At 48.0% G+C, this 21,057-nt stretch overlaps 1 protein-coding gene across 10 annotated transcripts in view; it reads right to left on the bottom strand.

The window, feature by feature from the left end:
• The window catches only part of LOC135915994 (protein O-mannosyl-transferase Tmtc3-like), a 953,411-nt gene that overhangs the window by 246,969 nt on the left and 685,385 nt on the right, over positions 1-21,057 (bottom strand). For all 10 annotated transcript variants that reach the window (XM_065449184.2, XM_065449185.2, XM_070530822.1 and 7 more), the window contains one exon: positions 102-157. In XM_065449184.2, the coding sequence (XP_065305256.1) occupies positions 102-157 (56 nt within the window). The remainder of the gene's footprint in view (positions 1-101; positions 158-21,057) is intronic.

Below are 21,057 nucleotides of genomic sequence, written 5' to 3'. Positions count from 1 at the left end.
TGAATGTGCTTTCCAAATGTTCTAACACAAAGTCCGGAGCCGGCGCCACAGTGGGAAATCGTTCGCAGCTATAAAGCCTTCTTCAAGTGGATATCTCTCACCTTCACAAGAAGATTTGCGGCGGAGTGGTGGCAGGTTGGCTCCGGGTTTTTGGTGCCTGTAAGACATGAATAAAAAGTGAGAACAATTAGCGGGCTCACAGTCTAACGATCAAAAATCATCGTTCTAAAATCATAGCATTGTTTCATATAATTCAAATGCATGGAGCATAAATACGTTCACCGTCAGACATGTAGCTTTCTGCCATAAAAGCAAGATAATAAAAAAGAACAACTAACTATGCCAGTCTATCCCCCGCGACATCGCCATTTTAGTGAAAATTATGCAATTCCAACTCGCACTTTGGAATCTATGTGAGGCGAATCGGTTAATGAAATGCTATAAATTTGCTCATTTCCTCCCGGCGTCTCCTGCGTCACCGCACCCATGTGCTCTTCCGCACTCACGTTAGGCAACGTTACAACTCTTATGGTGGCTCGTACTTCTCCATTTATTCTTATTTATTTTAAATGTATCACTCGCTCCTTGGCCAATCCCCCGTTGTGGGTAAGTGCGCCATAGTACGTAAATCATCATTTATTTATTTATTTATTTATTTATTTACAAAATACTGCAGACCATATCGGTCCAAGCAGGAGAGGGTACATACATTTGTTAGTAAGCACTATGCCTTAGGATCGGCAACAATGGTGAAGTTAGAATTTACATCCAGAAAATATAGTAACAAAACTAAACAAGGTTACAAAGCAAATACAATTTGTGAGAGTACGTGCCCCAAACACAGGTACATAGACAAAGAAGCACACTATGCACAGTTTATAAGTAATCATCATTTCTAACCATACATATACTACTTATATACAGGCTCTCTCAATCAACACGCGGTGATCATATCAAAGAAGTAGCTGTCGTTCGGTTCCTATACGAATACGTGCCACGTGACTTTTCGAAATGATCGTGATGTAAATCTTTATATAATATGATATCTTATACCACCTAAATATGAAGATGCGCCGTTTGACATGCTGCTACTTATGGGGTTGCAAATATTATGGAAAACTCGCATGTTAGATCGGAATACAGATTTCGCAGTCACATTTCATTCAAATCATTTCACAAGTGAAATATTTTATGATCCCATAGATTTTCCACCGGACTGGTATCCACTGTTGATGAAGTGTACCCTTTGTCCTCCCTTTCAGTGGGAGGACGAGGAGGAATAAACGTTTATTGTACAACCAGCACTTTATGATGACCGGGCCTAAGCCTCCCATGAAGGGACGTCGAGGGCTTGCCTCGCCGCCGCCTCACGGGCGTGCTCAGTCGCCCAGGTTTGGTCGTCGAGGGCGGAGCTCTGCAGAGCCTCATGAAACCTCGACGAGAGAGTCGTGGTTTGTTTGTAGCAGATGCAGGGCAGTAGCCTGCGCCCAGCTGAACTTGGGGTGAGGCGGGGGAAAGGTTCGGCGACTGAGGTAAAAGGCCTTAACGACATCGTTATAACTTGTCAGATTGTCCTTGGTGTCCAACTCATCTGCAGCGACTCCGGCGCGGAGTGGGTGACCTCGTTGAGATTGGGGAGGTGTGGGTGGACAGGGCCCGCATGGGCCGGGATCCATGTTAGGGAGATTATGCTGTCTTTAGAGTGTGGTGCCTGACAGAGGATGCGAAGAGCTTGGGGAGAAATACGGCCTTTGCTGAAGTTAATGACGGCTGAGCAAGAGTCACACGATCGTGTGACAGGTGGGATCTAGAGTGGCCAGCGTGATGGCCACTTCTTTAGCCGTCTCGGCAGTGGGAGTAGTGACGCTGGAGGCGTGGTGTAGGACTCCATCGCGTGTGGCGAAGGCCACAAATCGTGTGCTATGGGAATATTGGGCTACGTCAACAAATGTTACGCCAGGTACGTGAGCAAGGGCTTTTATGATAGCTCCGGCCCGAGCTTGGCGCCGGGCCCTGTTATATTCAGGGTGCATGTTTGTAGGGATAAGGTCTATGTAGATTCAGCTACGGATGTCGATCGGTATCGGTTGTTTGGGGCCCTGTTGCTGATGATAGGTGAAGCCAAGCGTGGATAGAATAAAGCGCGTCCCGTTTCGGTAAGGGTGAGCCGTTCAAGTTGAGAGCGTTGTTGAGCTTCAGTGAACTCAGAAAGGTTGCTGTGAACTCCCAGTTGGTTGAAGAGTTCAGTGCTGGTGCAATGCGGGAGGCCAAGTGCTTGCTTGTAGACCCCTCGTATGAGGGTGCCGAGCTTTTTATGCTCAGCCCGGTACCAGTTGAGGTACGTAGCAACGTAGGTAATGTGACATATGACAAAGGATTGTACGAGGCGGAGAGGACTTTCTTCTTTGAGTCCCCCTCGTCGGTTAGAGATACGTTTAAGAAGTCGTAGGGTGTTTTGGGATTGGGCACAGATCTTGTTGACAGTCAAGGCGTTGGAGCCGTTGGTAGAGATGGTTAGACCGAGGACCCGGATACTAGGGACGTGTGGCATAAGACTGCCATCTTGAAGGCGTAGGGTGATGGCGTCACAGGGTCGGAGATCAGATTCGTGTTTGGGAGGGTCACCCCGCTGAATGGGCTTGTAGAGCAGAAGCTCCGATTTATCCGGCGAACAGCGCAGTCCCTTTCCTTGGAGACAGGCTTCAACCGTGTCAGTCGCCGTTTGGAGGGCTGACTCCACTTGACAATCACTGCCTCGGTACGACCAGATGGTGATGTCGTCGGCGTAGATGATATGGTTGATATTGTCGACTTGTTGTAGTTGCTGGGCAAGGCCAATCATGACTAAGTTAAAGAGTATGGGAGAGATAACTGAACCTTGCGGGGTGCCTTTTCTGCCAAGAGGAAGATGGTCTGATCGTAAATCTCCGGCCGGGAGGGTGGCCGTGCGATTGGAGAGAAAGTCACGAATGTAATTGCAGGCTGGCTCTCCCAGGTGGAGGTGGCCGGGAGACCTGGTCAAGGATAGCTGCATGGGAAATGTTATCAAAGGCTTGACTGAGGTCGAGTCCGAGGATGGCTTTCATGTTACGGGAACGATCGTTTAGCACTTGATGTTTGAGCTGCAACATAGCGTCTTGAATAGAAAGGTGAGGGCGAAATCCAATGATAGTGTGGGGATAGAGAGAGTTGTCTTCGAGGTGACTGTTGATGCGTGCTAAGAAGGCGTGTTCCATCACCTTGCCTACGCATGAAGTGAGGGAGATGGGCCTTAGGTTATTGAGGCTAGATGGTTTGCCAGGCTTTGGGATTAGGATAACGTTGGCAGTCTTCCAGGCAGCTGGGACGGCGCCACTGCGCCAGCAATCGTTGATGTAGTCAGTCAGATGGGACACGGACTCGTCATCGAGATTGCGAAGGGTTTTGTTAGTGACCCCGTCTGGGCCTGGAGCAGAACGACCGTTCAGCTTGCGAAGAGCAGCATGTATTTCAGATACGCTGAAATCGGCGTCTAGTGTAGGGTTGGGATTACCGATGTAACTGCTGTGTGGACTGACTTGTCCCCTGGAGATATATCTGGTGCAGAGGTAGTCAAGCACCTGTTGTGGACCTTGCTTAAGGGTCTCCGTATAAAAGAGCTTCTGCAGCCGATCCTGTTGGGTGGTGCGGGTGGTGGTATTATCAAGCAGGTGTTTGAGGAGTTTCCACGAGTAGGGGCGATGAAGTTGTCCATCCGCCGTGCACACCTCAGTCCATTGTTGCCGGCTGAGGGTTGGACAATGCTCCTCGATGGCTGTGTTGAGTTTGGAGATCTTACTTCTGAGGCGACGGTTTAGGCGCTGCCCCTTCCATCGAGCTAGGATGGAGGACTTAGCATGCAGAAGATGGGCGAGGCGGCTATCCATGCGTTCAACTGAGGCATCTGTAGTTACCACCCGAGTGGCCGTTTGAACATCAGTGCGTAGCGCTTGCATCCAGGTGTTAATGGCGGCAATGCTCTCTGCTGAGGTAGAACCTATGCGCATCTTACGAAAAACATCCCAGTCGGTAATGGTGAATTCTTTAGTGGGGGCAGGGGCGGCAGCGAGTTGGGGTAAAGAGAGAGCAAGGATATAATGATCGCTGCCCAGGTCTTGCTGGGTATTGGTCCAGTGTGCATTGGTGATATGTTTGATGAAGGTGAGGTCGGGGGTAGAGTCCCGGGTAGTGGAGGTGCCGAGGCGTGTGGGAAAGGAGGGATCCGTGATGAGCGTAGGGCCTAAGTCGTGGTAATCTTGCCAGAGGTTGCGAGCTGCAGCTTCCGTGCGAACGTAGCCCTAGCCTGTATGGGCGAGGTTGAAATCGCCGCTGATGAGTAGGGGGTGCGTTCCAGCTACGTGAAGAGCCTTCTTAAAGAGGGTGAGGAAGCGACACCTTGCTTTGTCCTTGGGGCTATTGTAAATGTTCAGAAGGAAGATGCATTCTTTCCGTTTACAATTGGGAATTAATTCGAGGAATAGATGTACGATATGAGGACTATTGAGATCATGTTCAATAACAGGGATACTACGCCGTACTAGGGTGGAGACCCGGCGAAGAGGGTGGGTGGTATGGAAGGTTTGATAACTGGGGAGCGTGGAGGGGCGTTATTGGTTTCTCGAAGTAGGGTAGCATTCGGGCGGCGGGTATGTTGGCGTGGGATGCTCACTGCAATAATTTACCCTGCGCCTTATTATTAGGCTCGTCGTGATCACGTACATAAAGTTAACGTACCCCGTTATAACACCATCGCGTGCTCACAATCATTCCTTCCTAGGACTTCAATCGACTGGAATAATCTATCTACATCATTAGTAAGCAGCATCAGTGACCCCACTCTTTTTAAGAATGCACTAATCAACATAAAAAAATGTGTGATGGCTAATGGCATAATTACGTACTTATTCGTGAACATTTTCTGCTTGGTAAAGTGTACTCTTTCTGTATTTCTATATTATAGAAGTCTCTTTCTTGGTTGTTATGAACAAATTACTAGTTTTTCATATTTCTTTTGTTCCCTGCACTGTGAATTCCTAGAACTAATCCTGTATTCTTACTCTTGGAATGTACTCTCGCCCCTCCCCTCTGCAGTGTACAACTATGTTCCTTGAGGATATCACAAATAAATAAATAAATAAATAAATAAATAAATAAATAAATAAATAAATAAATAAATTGTGCTGTGATGTATTTGTTTTGTACTTGTGGATGTGGCTATGGCTGTTTCGGCCGCTGTGTATACAAATTATGCAGGTACAGTCGACCAAAAATGTTTACGGAGCACGGGGTCTCAGAAGATGCTAAATATACGAGCAGCCTTTAAAAGTAGCCAGTAAAACCGTACATCACAATGTTGTTCACATATACCAGTAAAGGCTGTAAATGGGAATACCAGGCTGCGTTTTGAGGCTGCGTTTTGAGGCTGCGGAGATATTCAGATTTTCGTCAGATCTCTTGGTCCGCAAACTTTCTTGGTCGACTGATTGTGGCCTTATGGCTTGAGCATCGGACTGCTGTACTGAGGGGCGGTGGTTGAATCCTATAGCATCGGTCACGCGATTCATTTTCTTTTTTTATGCGAAGCATACTAGCCGCACAACCACGCTCTTACTTGCTGCGCCGCGCACGGCCGCGTAGCTACCATATGACGTCATAACAGCTGCAAAGCGGACGCTTAAGCTTCGCCTTCAAGAGTAGAACGCGACAGCGTTCCCGTCGACCCGCCAAGGGGTGTAAGACAATGGGCTACGGCGCAGCGACTGCGCACCCCGCATCGGACGCGGTGAGCGTCGAGCAACGCAGCGTTCGGCGCTACAATGAAATGTGCGCCTGAGCAAGCGACGCACGCCTGAGCCAACGCCGACGACACCGGCTTTTCTGCGACACGAGCTCCTTAACGCTGTCGCGTTAAAATAAAGTCTGGTATGGTTCGCAGCCTAGGCTTAACCTTAGCTAAGCCACAGCCATTGTTTTTTTGAGATCTGCTATTCCGCAAGACAGCAGCGGCACCCAGACAGTAGCCACGGTCAGGCAAGTCCAGTTGTGTTCGCAATGGAGGCTTCGCTTCAAAACATGACTAATCATTATATATTGTCACAAGCTGTCATGAACCACGCCTGCCGCGCAGACAACCAGAAGAAAGAAGAGAACGACGTTAGCCAAGCTGCCGCGAGACCGCTCTTCAACAACCGCGCCTATCAACCAGATCCATCTGGTTCTGCATTAAACACCTCGTGTGTAACAATACATATATATATATATATATATATATATATATATATATATATATATATATATATATATATATATATATATATATACCGGAACGCGAGCGAGTGCAGCTATACGGTAGTTTAGTGGCTGTATGGTGTTGCGCTGCTGAGCTCGAGGGCGCAGGTTCGATTCCTGATGCGGCGGCCGCATTTCGACGGAGGTGAAACGCAAAAATGCTCGTGGATGCTTAGATTTAGGTTAGCGTTGAAAGACGTCTGCTGATCCAAAAAGTTTCGTAGTCCCGCACTACGGCGTGCCTCATAATCAGACGGTTGCTTTGGCACGTAAAACACGATAATTTATTTTAATTGAAGAACTGCACACACACAAAAAAGCAGCACAACGCATACATGTAGCTCCATGTTTCTATTTGATATGATGAAATAACACGTCCGGCCATGACGACGCCGGTAACTATAGATGGCAAAACAGGCAAACGAAAAATTGTCGCGTGTTGCTACATCCTGGTTTCATACGCTACTGAAGGCTAAGCGGTCGGTCGATGGCAGAAACGAAAAAGACGTTTCCAATCGCGTCCAAGGCATCACTTTTCTCTCGGGCGATATATATATATATATATATATATATATATATATATATATATATATATATATATATATATATATATATATATATGTGTGTGTGTGTGTGTGTGTGTGTGTGTGTGTGTGTGTGTGTGTGTGTGTGTGTGTGTGTGTGTGTGTGTGCGTGTGTGTGTTTAACCAGCGTTCCGCTGTGTCTCCGGAATTGGCTCCGTAGAGCCAACATTCGAGAAGGCTTACGTCGGAGTGATGATCACAAAAGTTAAATTGATGGCTTCAATCTCTCTCCTTCCCCCGCCTCGCACTCTTTGTCCCCTCCTCAGAGCGCGAAACGGGCGGTCGGTGTTTACACTTGGGATATTTTTTGTGCCGCTGCTTCGAGCATTGCGCGTTTTATTCGACGACGTCCTTGCCAGTTCCGGCCGATAAGTCCGCGAAATGCGCGCCATCAATCTGCGCCCGACTAAACCGACGAGCGACAAAGTTTTCTTTTCCCACCCGCGCCGGGAAAGCAAACACGCTCACGGTAACTGTAGGGCCCAACGCAGGCGGCGCCAGGAAATGTTCGCAGGAGAAGCGGCCAGCCAAGCGTCTAATGCTTCCGACGGAGGAGGGCTACGGCAGCGGCGGCCCCGAACGGAATCAAAACATAGCGGCGCCGACGAGCGAAATTTGACAGAAGCCAATGAGGGAGCGGGCTTCGTCGACTTCCGTCGGCGCGCCGCTCGAAATGCGCCGGGAACTCGTCTGCAACATTCTCGCTCCGACGACCCGGGGCGACCGGTCGACGCTGCAGCCGCCGGCTTGCGACGAGCGGCGGCACCTCGTTGTCCCCGCGAGGCTGTTTTACGCGTAGCGTAGGTAGACGACAGTGAGATCCCGCACCATTCCATCGGACTGGGCTAATCCTGTTTTTTGGCTTTAGAAATAATGATTGACCTATGACGATGCGCCTCGGTCAGGGCGAGCGCTTCGAATAAGCACCTGCCGTCACAACGGTTGGTGCGTTGCTTCTCTAAATATTCCAACGCATGCACGCACGCGCGCACACACCCACAGGTTTCACTTAAGCATGTAGTTTCCACGAAAAAAAAAAAACGAGCCATTTCTCTGGAAGTAGTGCTACCTGCTTCGTTTCTCATGAACAGCTATGCCATGTCAGCTCCTTGTCAAAGGCGCTGCGACGAGCCCAGCCATGGAGGGGAGGGAGAATTGGAGAGACCACAGAAAGGGTGGAAGGAAAACTAAGGAGAATTATTTACGGTTTCTACCGAATCCGTAGATAAATATCTACGGGCACTTTCCGGCGTTTACCGGTTTGCGGCGAAGAATTGAAGTCCTACATTTGTTTAATTTTGCCGTTACTTTCACTTACGATTAAGGTCACCGGAGTGGCAGCCATCACGTTGCTGCCATCGGGGCGCAATGGTTGTGTTTAACTGATCCCTCGCCATAGTATTTAATACGAGATGCTATGGTTTACGCAATATGTTCTTCATATACACGGGGCGTAACAGAGAAACACACAATAAATAAATAAATAAATAAATAAATAAATAAATAAATAAATAAATAAATAAATAAATACTACAACTTTGCCACAGGCCATCATTAAGAGGGCCATGAAGTACGATTGTTTCCCTCTAGAGGCATTTCAGTCCCTTTTCATCAGTAGGTTGTGTTCAGAACACGCGATATTTCGTCGTCCGTTGCCTTCGCGGCGCCGCTGTCTCGCATCAAATGCCCGTAGATTTGTGAAAGGCTGGTTGTCAGGGTGTCATCAAGATAAAGCAATGGCGGTACACGTTGGAACGGACGCCGCACTTACATCAAAACATTCGCTCTGATGCGTTAAATTTACATAAATAATCTACTGCATTCTCGCCAGTGTGAAAGAACATTTTCATTATTAACGTCACGTTTGCATAATTTTTGCTTTAATACTGCGCAAACATCACACACAGCGCGCCTTAACGCCGACTGCCACGTGTGCGTGGGATCTGCCCAATATTTTCACCTGATTTCCATTCTAAGTACCGTAAGTTTTCATTACTCTGAGCCGTCACTTAGGGGCTGGATGCGGACATCGCATATTTAGCTGCCCGTATACGAAATGTTTCCTGTACCGTTGCGGTGGAGCGGAATAATAGAGCCTCCATCGTCTTAATAACACACGTGCTTTCTGCTCCAAGTAGTGACGTCGCTACAAGTGCGCCGACAGTCCGCTGTCAGGATTGGGGGCTCAATCCCATCGTCCGTGGTCCTTTGCCAAGATTGGAGTACAGCATGAATTCGGAGGTAGCTGGCCCATGCCGTCGTCCAACTTATTTACGCTGAGATCGTTGATGAAGTGAAGAACTGCTTCTCATCGAGAACGAGGAAAAGGGGTTTATTTACAGAAATTAACTCAGTCTAACATGACTGCTTGAGAAAAAGAGTATCAGTCCAACATGACTGCATGAGAGAAGTGACTCAGTCTAACATGACTGCTCAAGAGAAGTGTCCTCAGCATTCGCACAACCACAGTTTTTATACACTCGATGCGCCGGTCCTACGACGCGGCGACTGTTCGTTTACTCATCACCAACTCGCCGCTGCTCTGCAGACCAGTTTACGTACACAAAGGCAACCGCGCTCTGTACACAGAGGCAACCGCGCGGGGTGCCGTTCCGGGAAACTATCGGCGCCGATCGAGGGTCGCTCGTTGTTCCGTGCTAGGCCGAAGCGTGAGACGCTCCAAAATACGTCGTCCCCACGGCAGCTTGTCCATGCGTGTCAAATCAGCTCCGCGTTGGGGAACTCCGGAATCATTGTTCACACACCGAACTAGTTCCGTTACAATGTCGAAGGGGCTGGAGTAAGGCGGCGGATTCCAGCGCAAAGGCCGCTTCTTTGAACGCCTCCTAGCTGCAGCGACGGAGAGGGAGAGGTGCGCGTCGTGTCGCCCTGTCGTAACTGTATGGCAATCTTCTTTCACAGCTCGCCATTCTTGACAGCGCCTCCAGGGCCCGGAAAGTCTCGACTGTCTAGCGCTGACAACCGCTAGGCAGGAAGAGAACGGCTGCTGGTCAGGGGGGGATTGATGTCTTGGCTCGCAGCGACCACTTGTGCATTGATGTCACCGCCCCAAAACATCCAACAAGGACAGGCAACTGCAAAATGAATCCCACAACACGGCTCTGCGCCGAGATGACGCGCATTGGCTCTCACTTTAGACTCGCTAGGCTTCAAAAAAAAACAACAACAACATAAGTGCAGAAACAAAAAAAAAATGCTACATTTCACTATGCCAATTTCTGAAGCAAATTCCTGCTGACAAATTCAGCAATTAATGGAGGGAATTCTGCTGAATGAGAGGGGATTTTCTTCGCCTAAAGAAAAGCTAACACTAGTAACCCCAAAATTTAGGCGGGACCCTCAAACGCAGAATTCAAAATAGCCTGCTCAAACCATCCGCATTGCTATGCAATTTTCCCTTCTTATATCTAACGGAGAAGTTGTACTCTTGGAGAGTGAGGCTCCATCGGAGCAAGCGGCCGTTTTTGTGTGACATTTGATTGAGCCACGTCAGAGGACAGTGGTCGGTCTCGAAGATGAACTTCGCTCCGTACAAGTAACACGACAACTTCTGGGCGGCCCAAACCAAACAAGCGCATTCCTTCTCTGAAGCGCTGTAGGCTTCCTCTCTTACATTTAGTTTACGGCTGGCGTAGAGGATAGGATGCTCCTCGTTATCGTCGCCGACTTGACTAAGTACCACGCCCATACCTCTGTCGCTTGCGTCGCATTGAACTATGAATTCCTTTGTGTAGTCTGGCGCGCGAAGCACAGGGCGAGAAACCAATAGCGTTTTCAAACTTTGGAAAGCGTTCTCTTTGTCCTTATCCCAGTGTACGTTACTCGGTGCTCCCTTTCGGAGGGCGTCTGTTAATGGACTTGCCAATTGCGAGTAATTCGGAATGTACCGTTGATAGTACCCCACAAGTCCCAAAAATGAACGAAGGTCCGTTTTCGTGCGCGGCTGAGAAAAATCTCCAATCGTCGCTATTTTCAGCTCAGCCGGCCGTCTCATGCCCTGACCGACAACATGGCCCAGATAAGTACCCTGCGAACAACCAAACCTACACTTTTCCGCTTTCATCGTTAAGCCGGCTTCCCTCAACCGTGAGAACACCTGTTTGAGGTGCGATACGTGTTGTTCCCAGCTGTCGGAAAAAATGGCCACATCATCAAGATAAGGTAAGGCGAACTCCTGCAAGTCCTTTAGGACAATATCCATTAACTTAGAGAAGCTAAACGGCGCGTTCTTCAGCCCGAAGCTGAGTGCGAGAGGGCGAAAAGTGCCTACAGGCGAGATGAATGCGGCATAGCGGCTGGCACTTTCTGAAAGGGGAACTTGCCAGTACCCCCGCACGAGATCTATAGTTGAAATGTATTTAGCAGCGCTAACTCTTTCAATTCGTTCCTCAATGTTGGGTATCGGGTACAGCTGATCCCTAGTGATCGCATTTAACTTCCTGTAGTCAACACACGGACGAGGGTCCTTGTTAGGGGTTTCTACGAGTATTAGCGGTGACGTGTAGTCACTCTCAGCGGGCTCAATAACTCCCAACTCTAGCATGCGCTGTATCTCTGCCTCCATAATCTCTCTCTGTCTTGGAGACACCCTGTAAGGTTTTGATCTTACTGGTTCGGCAGAGGTCAGCTCAATTTCATGCGTTATCAGTTCGGTTCTACCCGGCCGATCGCTGAATCTGTCGAGATATTCCCCAACACCCCTTTTAGCTCATCTAGCTGCTCGGGTTTTAGAGCGTGCGAGCTTACCGAGTGTTCTACTACTTCTTCTAGGCCGATTTCAGAGTTGGAGGTCGCCCTATATTCGTCAAACTTGGTACTAGTGCCATCCGGCTCTTTGACGGTATAGTTAACGACTCCGCTCCGCTCTACATACGGCTTCATCAAATTACAGTGATATATCCTCACTTCCTTCCTGCGACCGGGCATTCTCAAAGCATAGTTAGTATCTGAAAGTTTGTGCAACACTTTAACGGGCCCGTCCCAGTGAACTTCAAGCTTGTTCTTTCTTGAAGGTTTGAGGATCATTACCTGGTCTCCGGCGTTAAACGTACGAAGCCTCGCATTCTTGTCATAATAGAATTTGGCGTTCTTTTGAGCTAGTGCCATGTTCTTTCCGAGTAGTTCTTGGGTTGCGCTTAGCCGCTCCAGTAAATTTAGCACGTATTCAACCACGGTTGGACTCTCCCCTCTTTCCTCCCACATCTCTCTTAACATTCTCAGTGGAGACCGGAGTGTCCTCCCATACACTAGTTCTGCTGGTGAGAACCCTGTCGCCTCATGTGGAACCGTTCACAAAGCAAACAAAGTTGCCGGCAGACAGTTCTCCCAGTCTTCCTTGTGCTCGTAACAGAGCGCACGCAAAACTCGCTTAAGCACCGAATGCCACCTCTCTACACTGTTTGACTGAGGGTGATAGACAGAACTGTGTATTAACATTACCCCGCACTTTTGCAAGAATGTGGAAGTCAGTGCGCTCGTGAATACTGACCCTTGATCTGCCTGAATTTCGGCTGGAAACCCAACTCGTGCAAACACTGTCAAAAGCGCGTCTACTACTTCGGTGGAGCTGAGCTCTTTCAAAGGGATTGCTTCTGGAAACTTGGTAGCCGGACACAGCATGGTAAACAAGTACCTGTAGCCTGATTTTGTTTTTGGAAGAGGCCCTACCGTGTCTATTACAAGTCGTCTGAAAGGCTCTGTTATTAAGGGGACTACCTTCAGTGGAGCTTTCCATGTCTCTCCTGGTTTACCAGAACGCTGGCAGGCGTCGCATGATCTTACAAAGTTTTCTACATCTTTGAAACAGCCAGGCCAGTAGTATTCCATAAGCAATATTTCCCTTGATTTGTTTATGCCTAGGTGGCCGGACCACCCATTTCCATGACAAAGACTCAAAAGGTCCTCCCTATACTTAGTAGGTATGACTAACTGATCTAAAATCCTACCCTTTCGATCTCTGTAATGCCGATACAACAATCCTCCTCTCTCATGTATCGTTACGTTGCGCCTAGCAATGCCCTCTTTAGCTGTGTCACGTAATTTAGCTAAGCTCTCATCATTCTTTTGCTCAGCTGCCAGTGACTCTCTATCCACGCGTAAGAGTTGATCAAAGTTCTTTGAGGCCGGTGATAATAACGACCCTGTCTCGCTTGTGAGCGCGTCTGCTTGCTCTTCCTGCAGGCTAGAACTCTGACACTCTAGTGCTACGCTCTCATTGAGCTGGTCAACTGGCAGGCTCTCCTCAACTGTTCTTTTGTCCCTCGGGCCTAGCTCGGATTCGGGTATTGAAGCTATCCCCTTTTCTGCTTCAGCTGGAGGAGCTTGAGCATTTTCAGCCGAAAGCGCCGCGATCTTACGAGCTTGGCCTCGGGTCAATGCCTGTACTATGCCCTCTCCCAGTTTGAGCCCTCTGTCACGCAGTAACTGATTCGAACGATTCGAAAAGATGTAGGGATACTGTAGTGACAAAAATTTGGAAACTGCAGCCTCAGTCTCTAGCTCCCCGAATGGTCCACTGATTTTGACTTTGGCCATGGGCAGACACACGCTGTGTTCTTCTACAACCTGTTTTATCCATGCTACTTCTCCGGTGAAGTCATCTACCATCACGTAAGACGGATGGACAATGTCCAGCGTGGCGGCACTGTCTCTTAGCACTCGGCATGGTTTTCCATTAACTTGCAGGTCGTGGAGATATGGACTTAAAAGTTCCATATTCTCATCTTTTTCCTCCACGTAGGAAAAAACTACGCTAGACTTCTCGCAGTTTACAGCTATATGTCCCAGTTTGTGGCATTTGTAACAGCGAATTGGTCTAACAGATTCGAATTTTCTTTTCTGTTCTTTTTGTGCGGTTTCTCCGTTAAGTTTCTCCTCGCTCTTTTCTGCGGGCTTTTCCGCCATGTCTACAGGCTCGGATCGTCTAGTTTGCGCACCCTTTTTGAACGGAAATGGTTTCCGCGGTCCATTTCGACCGTCCCAGTTTCCCTCCTCGGCGTTCAACTTTCTACGGGTTGCGTACTCTTCGGCTAATTCAGCCGCCCTTTCCACAGTGTTTACATTACCTCTGTCTTGCACCCACAGTTTCACAGCTTGGGGGATGGTTTTGTAAAACTGCTCTAGACACATGCATTCAATGATCATGTCTCTGCTGTCGTACGCTTCCGCGCTTTTAAGCCACTCGACTAGGTTGGCCTTTAAGCTATATGCAAACTCCGGATAGCCCTCGCTATCTTTCTTGCCTGTGCTCCTAATCCTTTGCCGAAAAGCTTCGGCTGAAAGGCGGTATTTCTTCAGGAGACTAGCCTTAACTTTTGCATAATCATATGCATCCTGCACACTCAGTCTGGCGATTACTTCCGCCGCCTCACACGGCAACATAGACAGCAACCGCTGTGGCCATGTACTCGGGCCGAAGTTCATCTTCTCGCAAGTCCTTTCAAAATTGCTTAGGAACAAGCCTATGTCGGTCCCGACCTCAAATGGCTTTAATAGCCTGTCCATGCGGTACGATTCTGCCTCACTTGATCGACCCAGAGCGCCTTCACTTCCTTGAGGCAACTCCAAACGTTTGCTTTCAAGTTCAAGTTGCATTTTCCTTAACTGAAACTCGCGATCTTTATCGCGTTCCTCTCTCTCTCGCTTTTCTCTGTCCCGTTCTTCTCTTTCTCTTTCCCGTTTCTCTCTCTTTTTGAGAAGTTCCATTTCCATTTCAATATCTTCCTCACTGGCCTGATTGGAAATTAGCTCCAATAATTCCGATTTGAGCATTTCCTTGCGTACATCTAGGCCCAGTTCCTCACCAACAATCAACAACTCGTCTCTCAGCAGTGTCCTTAACTCCATGACTGCTGCTTTACTGCCTTGATTCTGCTCTCTAAATCTAGCTAGGAAAACACAACCTAGCTAACACACAACAATCTAGCTTCCCTACTGTTCTAAACAGAACAACCACAAAATGAAGCCTAGAGAGTCAAAGCAAAAACCAAGCACTCACCGCAGATACAGCACCATGTCGCAAAGTCCATCTCACCGCTGTCAGCCAGTTGTCAGGATTGGGGGCTCAATCCCATCGTCCGTGGTCCTTTGCCAAGATTGGAGTACAGCATGAATTCGGAGGTAGCTGGCCCATGCCGTCGTCCAACTTATTTACGCTGAGATCGTTGATGAAGTGAAGAACTGCTTCTCATCGAGAACGAGGAAAAGGGGTTTATTTACAGAAATTAACTCAGTCTAACATGACTGCTTGAGAAAAAGAGTATCAGTCCAACATGACTGCATGAGAGAAGTGACTCAGTCTAACATGACTGCTCAAGAGAAGTGTCCTCAGCATTCGCACAACCACAGTTTTTATACACTCGATGCGCCGGTCCTACGACGCGGCGACTGTTCGTTTACTCATCACCAACTCGCCGCTGCTCTGCAGACCAGTTTACGTACACAAAGGCAACCGCGCTCTGTACACAGAGGCAACCGCGCGGGGTGCCGTTCCGGGAAACTATCGGCGCCGATCGAGGGTCGCTCGTTGTTCCGTGCTAGGCCGAAGCGTGAGACGCTCCAAAATACGTCGTCCCCACGGCAGCTTGTCCATGCGTGTCAAATCAGCTCCGCGTTGGGGAACTCCGGAATCATTGTTCACACACCGAACTAGTTCCGTTACAATGTCGAAGGGGCTGGAGTAAGGCGGCGGATTCCAGCGCAAAGGCCGCTTCTTTGAACGCCTCCTAGCTGCAGCGACGGAGAGGGAGAGGTGCGCGTCGTGTCGCCCTGTCGTAACTGTGTGGCAATCTTCTTTCACAGCTCGCCATTCTTGACACCGCGTAGCGAAATGGAAAAAAAAGCAAGAAACAAGCAAAGGTGCTCGTGCCTCGCTCGTGCTTCCGTCAAGCCACACTTTTCAGCGGCAGAGTGGGTCAACATGTGTGACGTTGCGGCTGCAAATAAGCGCGCAGGTGTTGTGATAGTCTAGATGGTGTTGATCGAGCTGCTTTAGAAACGCATCGTCGAAGATGGGTTAGAAAAAAAACGCAGCGTGGTTTCGCCTGAAGCTAAGCACCGCGGTCGTTTTCCACCATGCAGGCATCCAACCCTGCAGCATCCAGCCCGCTTACACTGACGCGGTAATAAGATGGCGAGTTGGGCGAGATGCTTCGAGTTAATATTGTATAGAGCAGGGGGCGCGGCAACAAAAACAAGGCGCAATAGAAAAATAAGAAATGGCGTGCACTGTACCTCATTTCTTTCTAGCCTTCTTTCTTTCTTTTGTGCCTTGTTTTCGTTGCGCTTTTTCAAGATGAATACAGTGACGAGAGCAGATGAAAAGCCCCAGAGGCAGATGAATGGAAATTGTGGCATTGAAGAAAAAAAAAATTACGTTGAAATCCCCGGCTCGGGAAATGCAAGCTCATCACTGTAGTAGCTGCAGTGCCCCGCTGCTGCATGACGAGAAAAGGCATGCATACTTTATCTCTTAAGACGAATGCGCCGTGTTTTCTTTCCATTTTTTATTTTTTCACCAGCTTTGCGGACGATGCAAAACCTAAAAGTTGATTCGAACCCGAGAGAGGCGCGCATGTACCGCGTCTGGTTGTAGTGAGCTATGTTGGTGGTTAAACGCTTTTCTGTAGAAAAAAAGGAAAGAAATAAAAGGAATGAGTTATCAAAGTGATTACAGGCGACATAAAAAACGTCCAGTCCTCTAGCACATATACGAGCGGAACCACATATTCAAGTAAAAATGAATGAATGAATGAATGAATGAATGAATGAATCTTCTGGTAGAAGACGTCCGGTTGATGTCAAATGAAGTGTCACGTCATCGTGGGTATCATAAACATCATGGGCGTTTTCATCACATCGACAAATGAATCCCTAGCATCGCATAGAGGCGAGAAAAACTTGATTCAGCATAGTTGGGATCAATAGGTAATGAAGTGCTCTGGCATTTATAAAAAAGCACGCATGCCTGTCAAGCTCACTAGCTCACTGTCGTTCTGTACATAATAATTCAGTGCGCAATTCCTGTTCATACAGACGAATGGGTTTAGGAGGATGAGGCAGATCCAACCCACATCTAATCTGAGAAGCGAAGCTTTCGTGAAGCGGTTAAATGATCAAAAACTCAAATTATGGGGTTTTACGTGCCAAAACCACGATATGATCATGAGACACGCCGTAGTGGGGTCTCCGGAATAATTTGGACCACCTGGCGTTCTGTAACGTGCACCTAAATCTAAATACACGGGTGCTTTCGCATTTTGCCCCCATCGAAATACGGCCGCCGTGGCCGGGATTAGGCCCTGCGACCTCGGGCCTAGCCGCCAATCACAATAGGCGGTTAAATAAATACCATGCAAGTGATTATATTCTGCGCAGCGTCTTGCGACGTAGCGATTACCTGTCTGCCGGTGAAGACAGCAAGGCGCGGACCTCCTCACCAATTGACCCACGTGACCGTGCTTTATATTGTCTCCAGGATTGGCCTCTTTGCTATGCGCACTGTAGCCAGGGCCGGCGCGCCGACTAGGGCGGGCCGATCCTGGAGATAGCGAAACAGTAAACTGCACTTTGCTCAGCGAAAGACCGATGAAGCAGACGCGCCGAACCCAAACCGAAGAAAAGTAGGCCAAGAAAGCTGTGTTTCGTTAAAGCAATGGTGCTCTTGATGCAGCCTATTTGTTTCAATGAGGATATTTAGACACCCTTTGTTTTATTGTAGGACACATCGATAGCAGGCAGGACACTGTAAGGGTACTAGAGATGGTAGTCCTGTCCTGCATATGAGCTATTCGGCAAGACAGAGGCCCCCCTCCACGGTCAGGAATTAAGGGCGAGGAGGGTTAAAGTAAATTAAATTATGGGCTTTTATGTGCCAAAACCACATTCTGATTATAAGGCACGCCGTAGTGGAGGACTCCGGAAATTTCGACCACCTGGGGTTCTTTAATGTGCACCTAATTTCAAATACCACGGGTGTTTTCGCATTTCGCCTCCATCGAAATGCGGCCGCAGTGGCCGGGATTCGATCCCGCGACCTCGTGCTCAGCAGCGCCCAACACCATAGCCACTGAGCAACCACGGCGAGTGGCGAGGAAGGTTGGCAAAGATAACTTCGCTTGAAAATAAAAATAACAAGAATGAGAAAGTTTGTAAGACCATGAAGGGTTTCACGAGCCTTCGTTGGTGAAAAAGTAGCGGCTGAAATCACGATACCGAGATTGCCTGCGTAATCTGCTGATTTCACACGTTCCAGTTAAATAATGATTTTGACAATTACGCTTGGGCGACGTAACTCTACTGGACTTTAGAAAAACCCGCAACTCAAGCCGGAAACCGGCATATATAGATCCTTTATTAAAGGAGGCTGACAGCGGCGTGACGTGGCGGTCTCTTACGTTAAATGAATACCGCATCGGAGACCAGCACGCATTGTTTCCTCTTGATTAGTTTTTTTTTCTTTAATTAGACATTTTTTCTCGTGTTTCCTTGCCTTGCAGCTGCCGTAAGAGTAAAGTGCTACATATTACACGGCGACTCACGCGGTCCAACTGCGTGATGCGGAGGGGCAATTAACATGGGCAGGCATCCCATTATGGATCGGGTTCTGCTATTATACTCCGCGAGCGCTTGTTTTTTGTCTTATTTTGACTTTTTTTTTCTGTTTCTCTTCTTTTGACACGGTTGAGCGGACGCGATGCAAGTAACACGGGACAGGCCGCCTATACCGAAGCGGGGGAGAGAGAGAGCCCCAATAGTGCCATGATGCAAATCCCGCGCTAGCGCAAAGCGCTAGTGACGTTTTCGAGAGAAAAAAAAAGAAAAACTGCGACCTCGTCAAACTTCATTTTATTATTATTATTCTGACCACAACTATACCGTTGCCTTGCCGTTCACCTCTGTAGCCGCAGTGCCCGGTTAAACACAAACGCCAGCAAACAGGCACAGGAAAAGATGCAGAGAAGAGAGAGAGGGGAGAGAGATTAATAAAAAAAAAGGCCTAGACTCAAGAGAAACATTTAGAAAAAGCGCTCAGACCCGGAAAGTGGTGTGTTCCCAGACGCAGTTAACAAACACAGGCAGAAAATAAATCATAAAAAAAGAAGACATCGCTTAACGGGAACGCAGCTAATGGCTGCTTCAGCATGCCGCACACGTCGAGAGGACATGGCCTGCATGCGACTCTTGGTAAACATGACAGCATGCGCATTAATCACGTGGCCCGGACGGCCGATGGACTCGGGACCTTATCGGAGCCCGCGAGCGTTCGCGCACGGCACTGGGCTGTCTCTCACTTTTTTTTCTTATTTCCTTTTTGCTTGCGAATGCTTGTGTTTATCCTTTTCTCCCGAAGGCCTTGTTGTCGTCCTGACTATGTTTTGGTTGCCCGGCCGGTACCTCCGCATTCGAGGAGGGCACGGCACCCTCAGCGTATTGACCTATTTCTGCGTCACGGTGCAAGAAGGATTCGCCAGGCCACGGCGAAGCCATCAGTGCTTTTCTTGGTGCTTGTTCGCCGCCCTTTTCTGTATGCTACAGGCTCTCCTACTCATTTTCCATGCACGGCACACCACCGTGACATGCGCGTAAAGATACTCCGAGGAGCCAAGAAAATGAAACGTGGCATCCACCACGGACACGCGCAATTTCATGAGGGCATCTCAGTGATAACAAGCTACTTTCGTCCTTTGTCAAGATTACGACCTGTCCCGCGCTGCTTGTTACTGTTGCGCCGGAATCAGCAGACAAAGCAACCTTCGATTAACACTTGGTCGTTACATTTCGACAGAGACGGCCTTTAATAATACGTAGTAATTCAATCGCAGACAAATAATACTACGAAGTAACTTCGACGTTTACAAGCATTAGCATTTTATTTTCGCGTGTCCTCCATTTTTGCTTCTTTTTAAATAAATTTACATTCCTTCGCGTCGTTAAATCAAACATATTACGAGGAGGAGCAGGCAGGCATAGAGTTACGTTGGTGAGGAAATCTACGTCCTCTGTCAATGCAGTTCGAGCACGAAACATGACATTCATCCAACGGTACTGAAACCCTATACAGGTGCACCTCGCGGCCGGGTTAACACGAATATAACAAAAACAGAAAGTTCTTGCCTTAAGGAACTGCAATAAGCGAGAATGGGGTGGGTTAGGATGCGCTTCTTTGAGAAAATATAACTGCATGGAATTACAACAACGGCAAAACTTTCCAATAGCTCATTTATGGATGTTGTGCAACCAGGTATATGTACATAGGTGCACAAATAAAATGCTTTTCGGTCTGCTATTACTCCTCCGTAAGCAAGTAGTAAGCCAAGTGGGAAGCGGAGTTCAAGACCCATGCCCTTTGTTTTCACAGCCTCCTCTCTCCCTCTCTCTCTTTTATTTTAAATTGACATAATATAAGGAGATGTTGGCGCACAAATAAGGTGCCGGCTGCTCTTTGGCTCTTGGATATGAGGTGTGTACAAAATTACGGCTGCAACATAAAACATATAACGACATGCAACATAGCTGCAGCAAAGTTGCGTTGTCCCATACAAGTCAAAATAACAAGACGAGATTACAAAGACATACCTAAAGCAAAAATGCGAACAACGGCGTCACATAACAATAAACACTCAAAGCTACGATGCTAACCACAATAATAACACATGCACACCTTGGCAGCAAAAATTTTTAAAATTCTCTTAAAAACAATTTTTTTCCGCACCTAATCACGGTCACTTATGTCGCTGTCTTCCAGAAATATTTTTAAATGCTATTATAGCGCACTGATCTTGTTGGCCACCGCCCTGCTACTTTCTTCAAACTTATAGCTCCACGGTGTAAAGCCATTAATGGCGATTTAAGTTGGCCTCTTGGTGAATCATGGCGCGAGCATTCTAGAAGGCGATATATGTCTTCGTCAACAAAGTCACAATCACACTGAGGAATTTCAGTGCGGCCAATTCTGTGTAAAAAGTGTTTTGTGTAGGCCGTGCCCAGCTGTGAGCGATGAATAATGGTTTCTATGCAATCGCGCATATCAACTCACTTAAGGAGAATGTAACTTAAGCATGTTGTTAAGCATGCAACTTGAGCCTGTTTTGCAGAATAACAAGCATCAACATTCTGCTGAACTAACACGACTGCACTCTCAAATTCT

The sequence above is a fragment of the Dermacentor albipictus genome, chromosome 1, assembly GCF_038994185.2.
Source record: "Dermacentor albipictus isolate Rhodes 1998 colony chromosome 1, USDA_Dalb.pri_finalv2, whole genome shotgun sequence".
In the NCBI taxonomy this organism is placed as follows: domain Eukaryota; kingdom Metazoa; phylum Arthropoda; class Arachnida; order Ixodida; family Ixodidae; genus Dermacentor; species Dermacentor albipictus.
The sequence above is the reverse complement of the archived record's forward strand: the minus strand, read 5'-3'. Positions and strand labels throughout refer to the sequence as shown.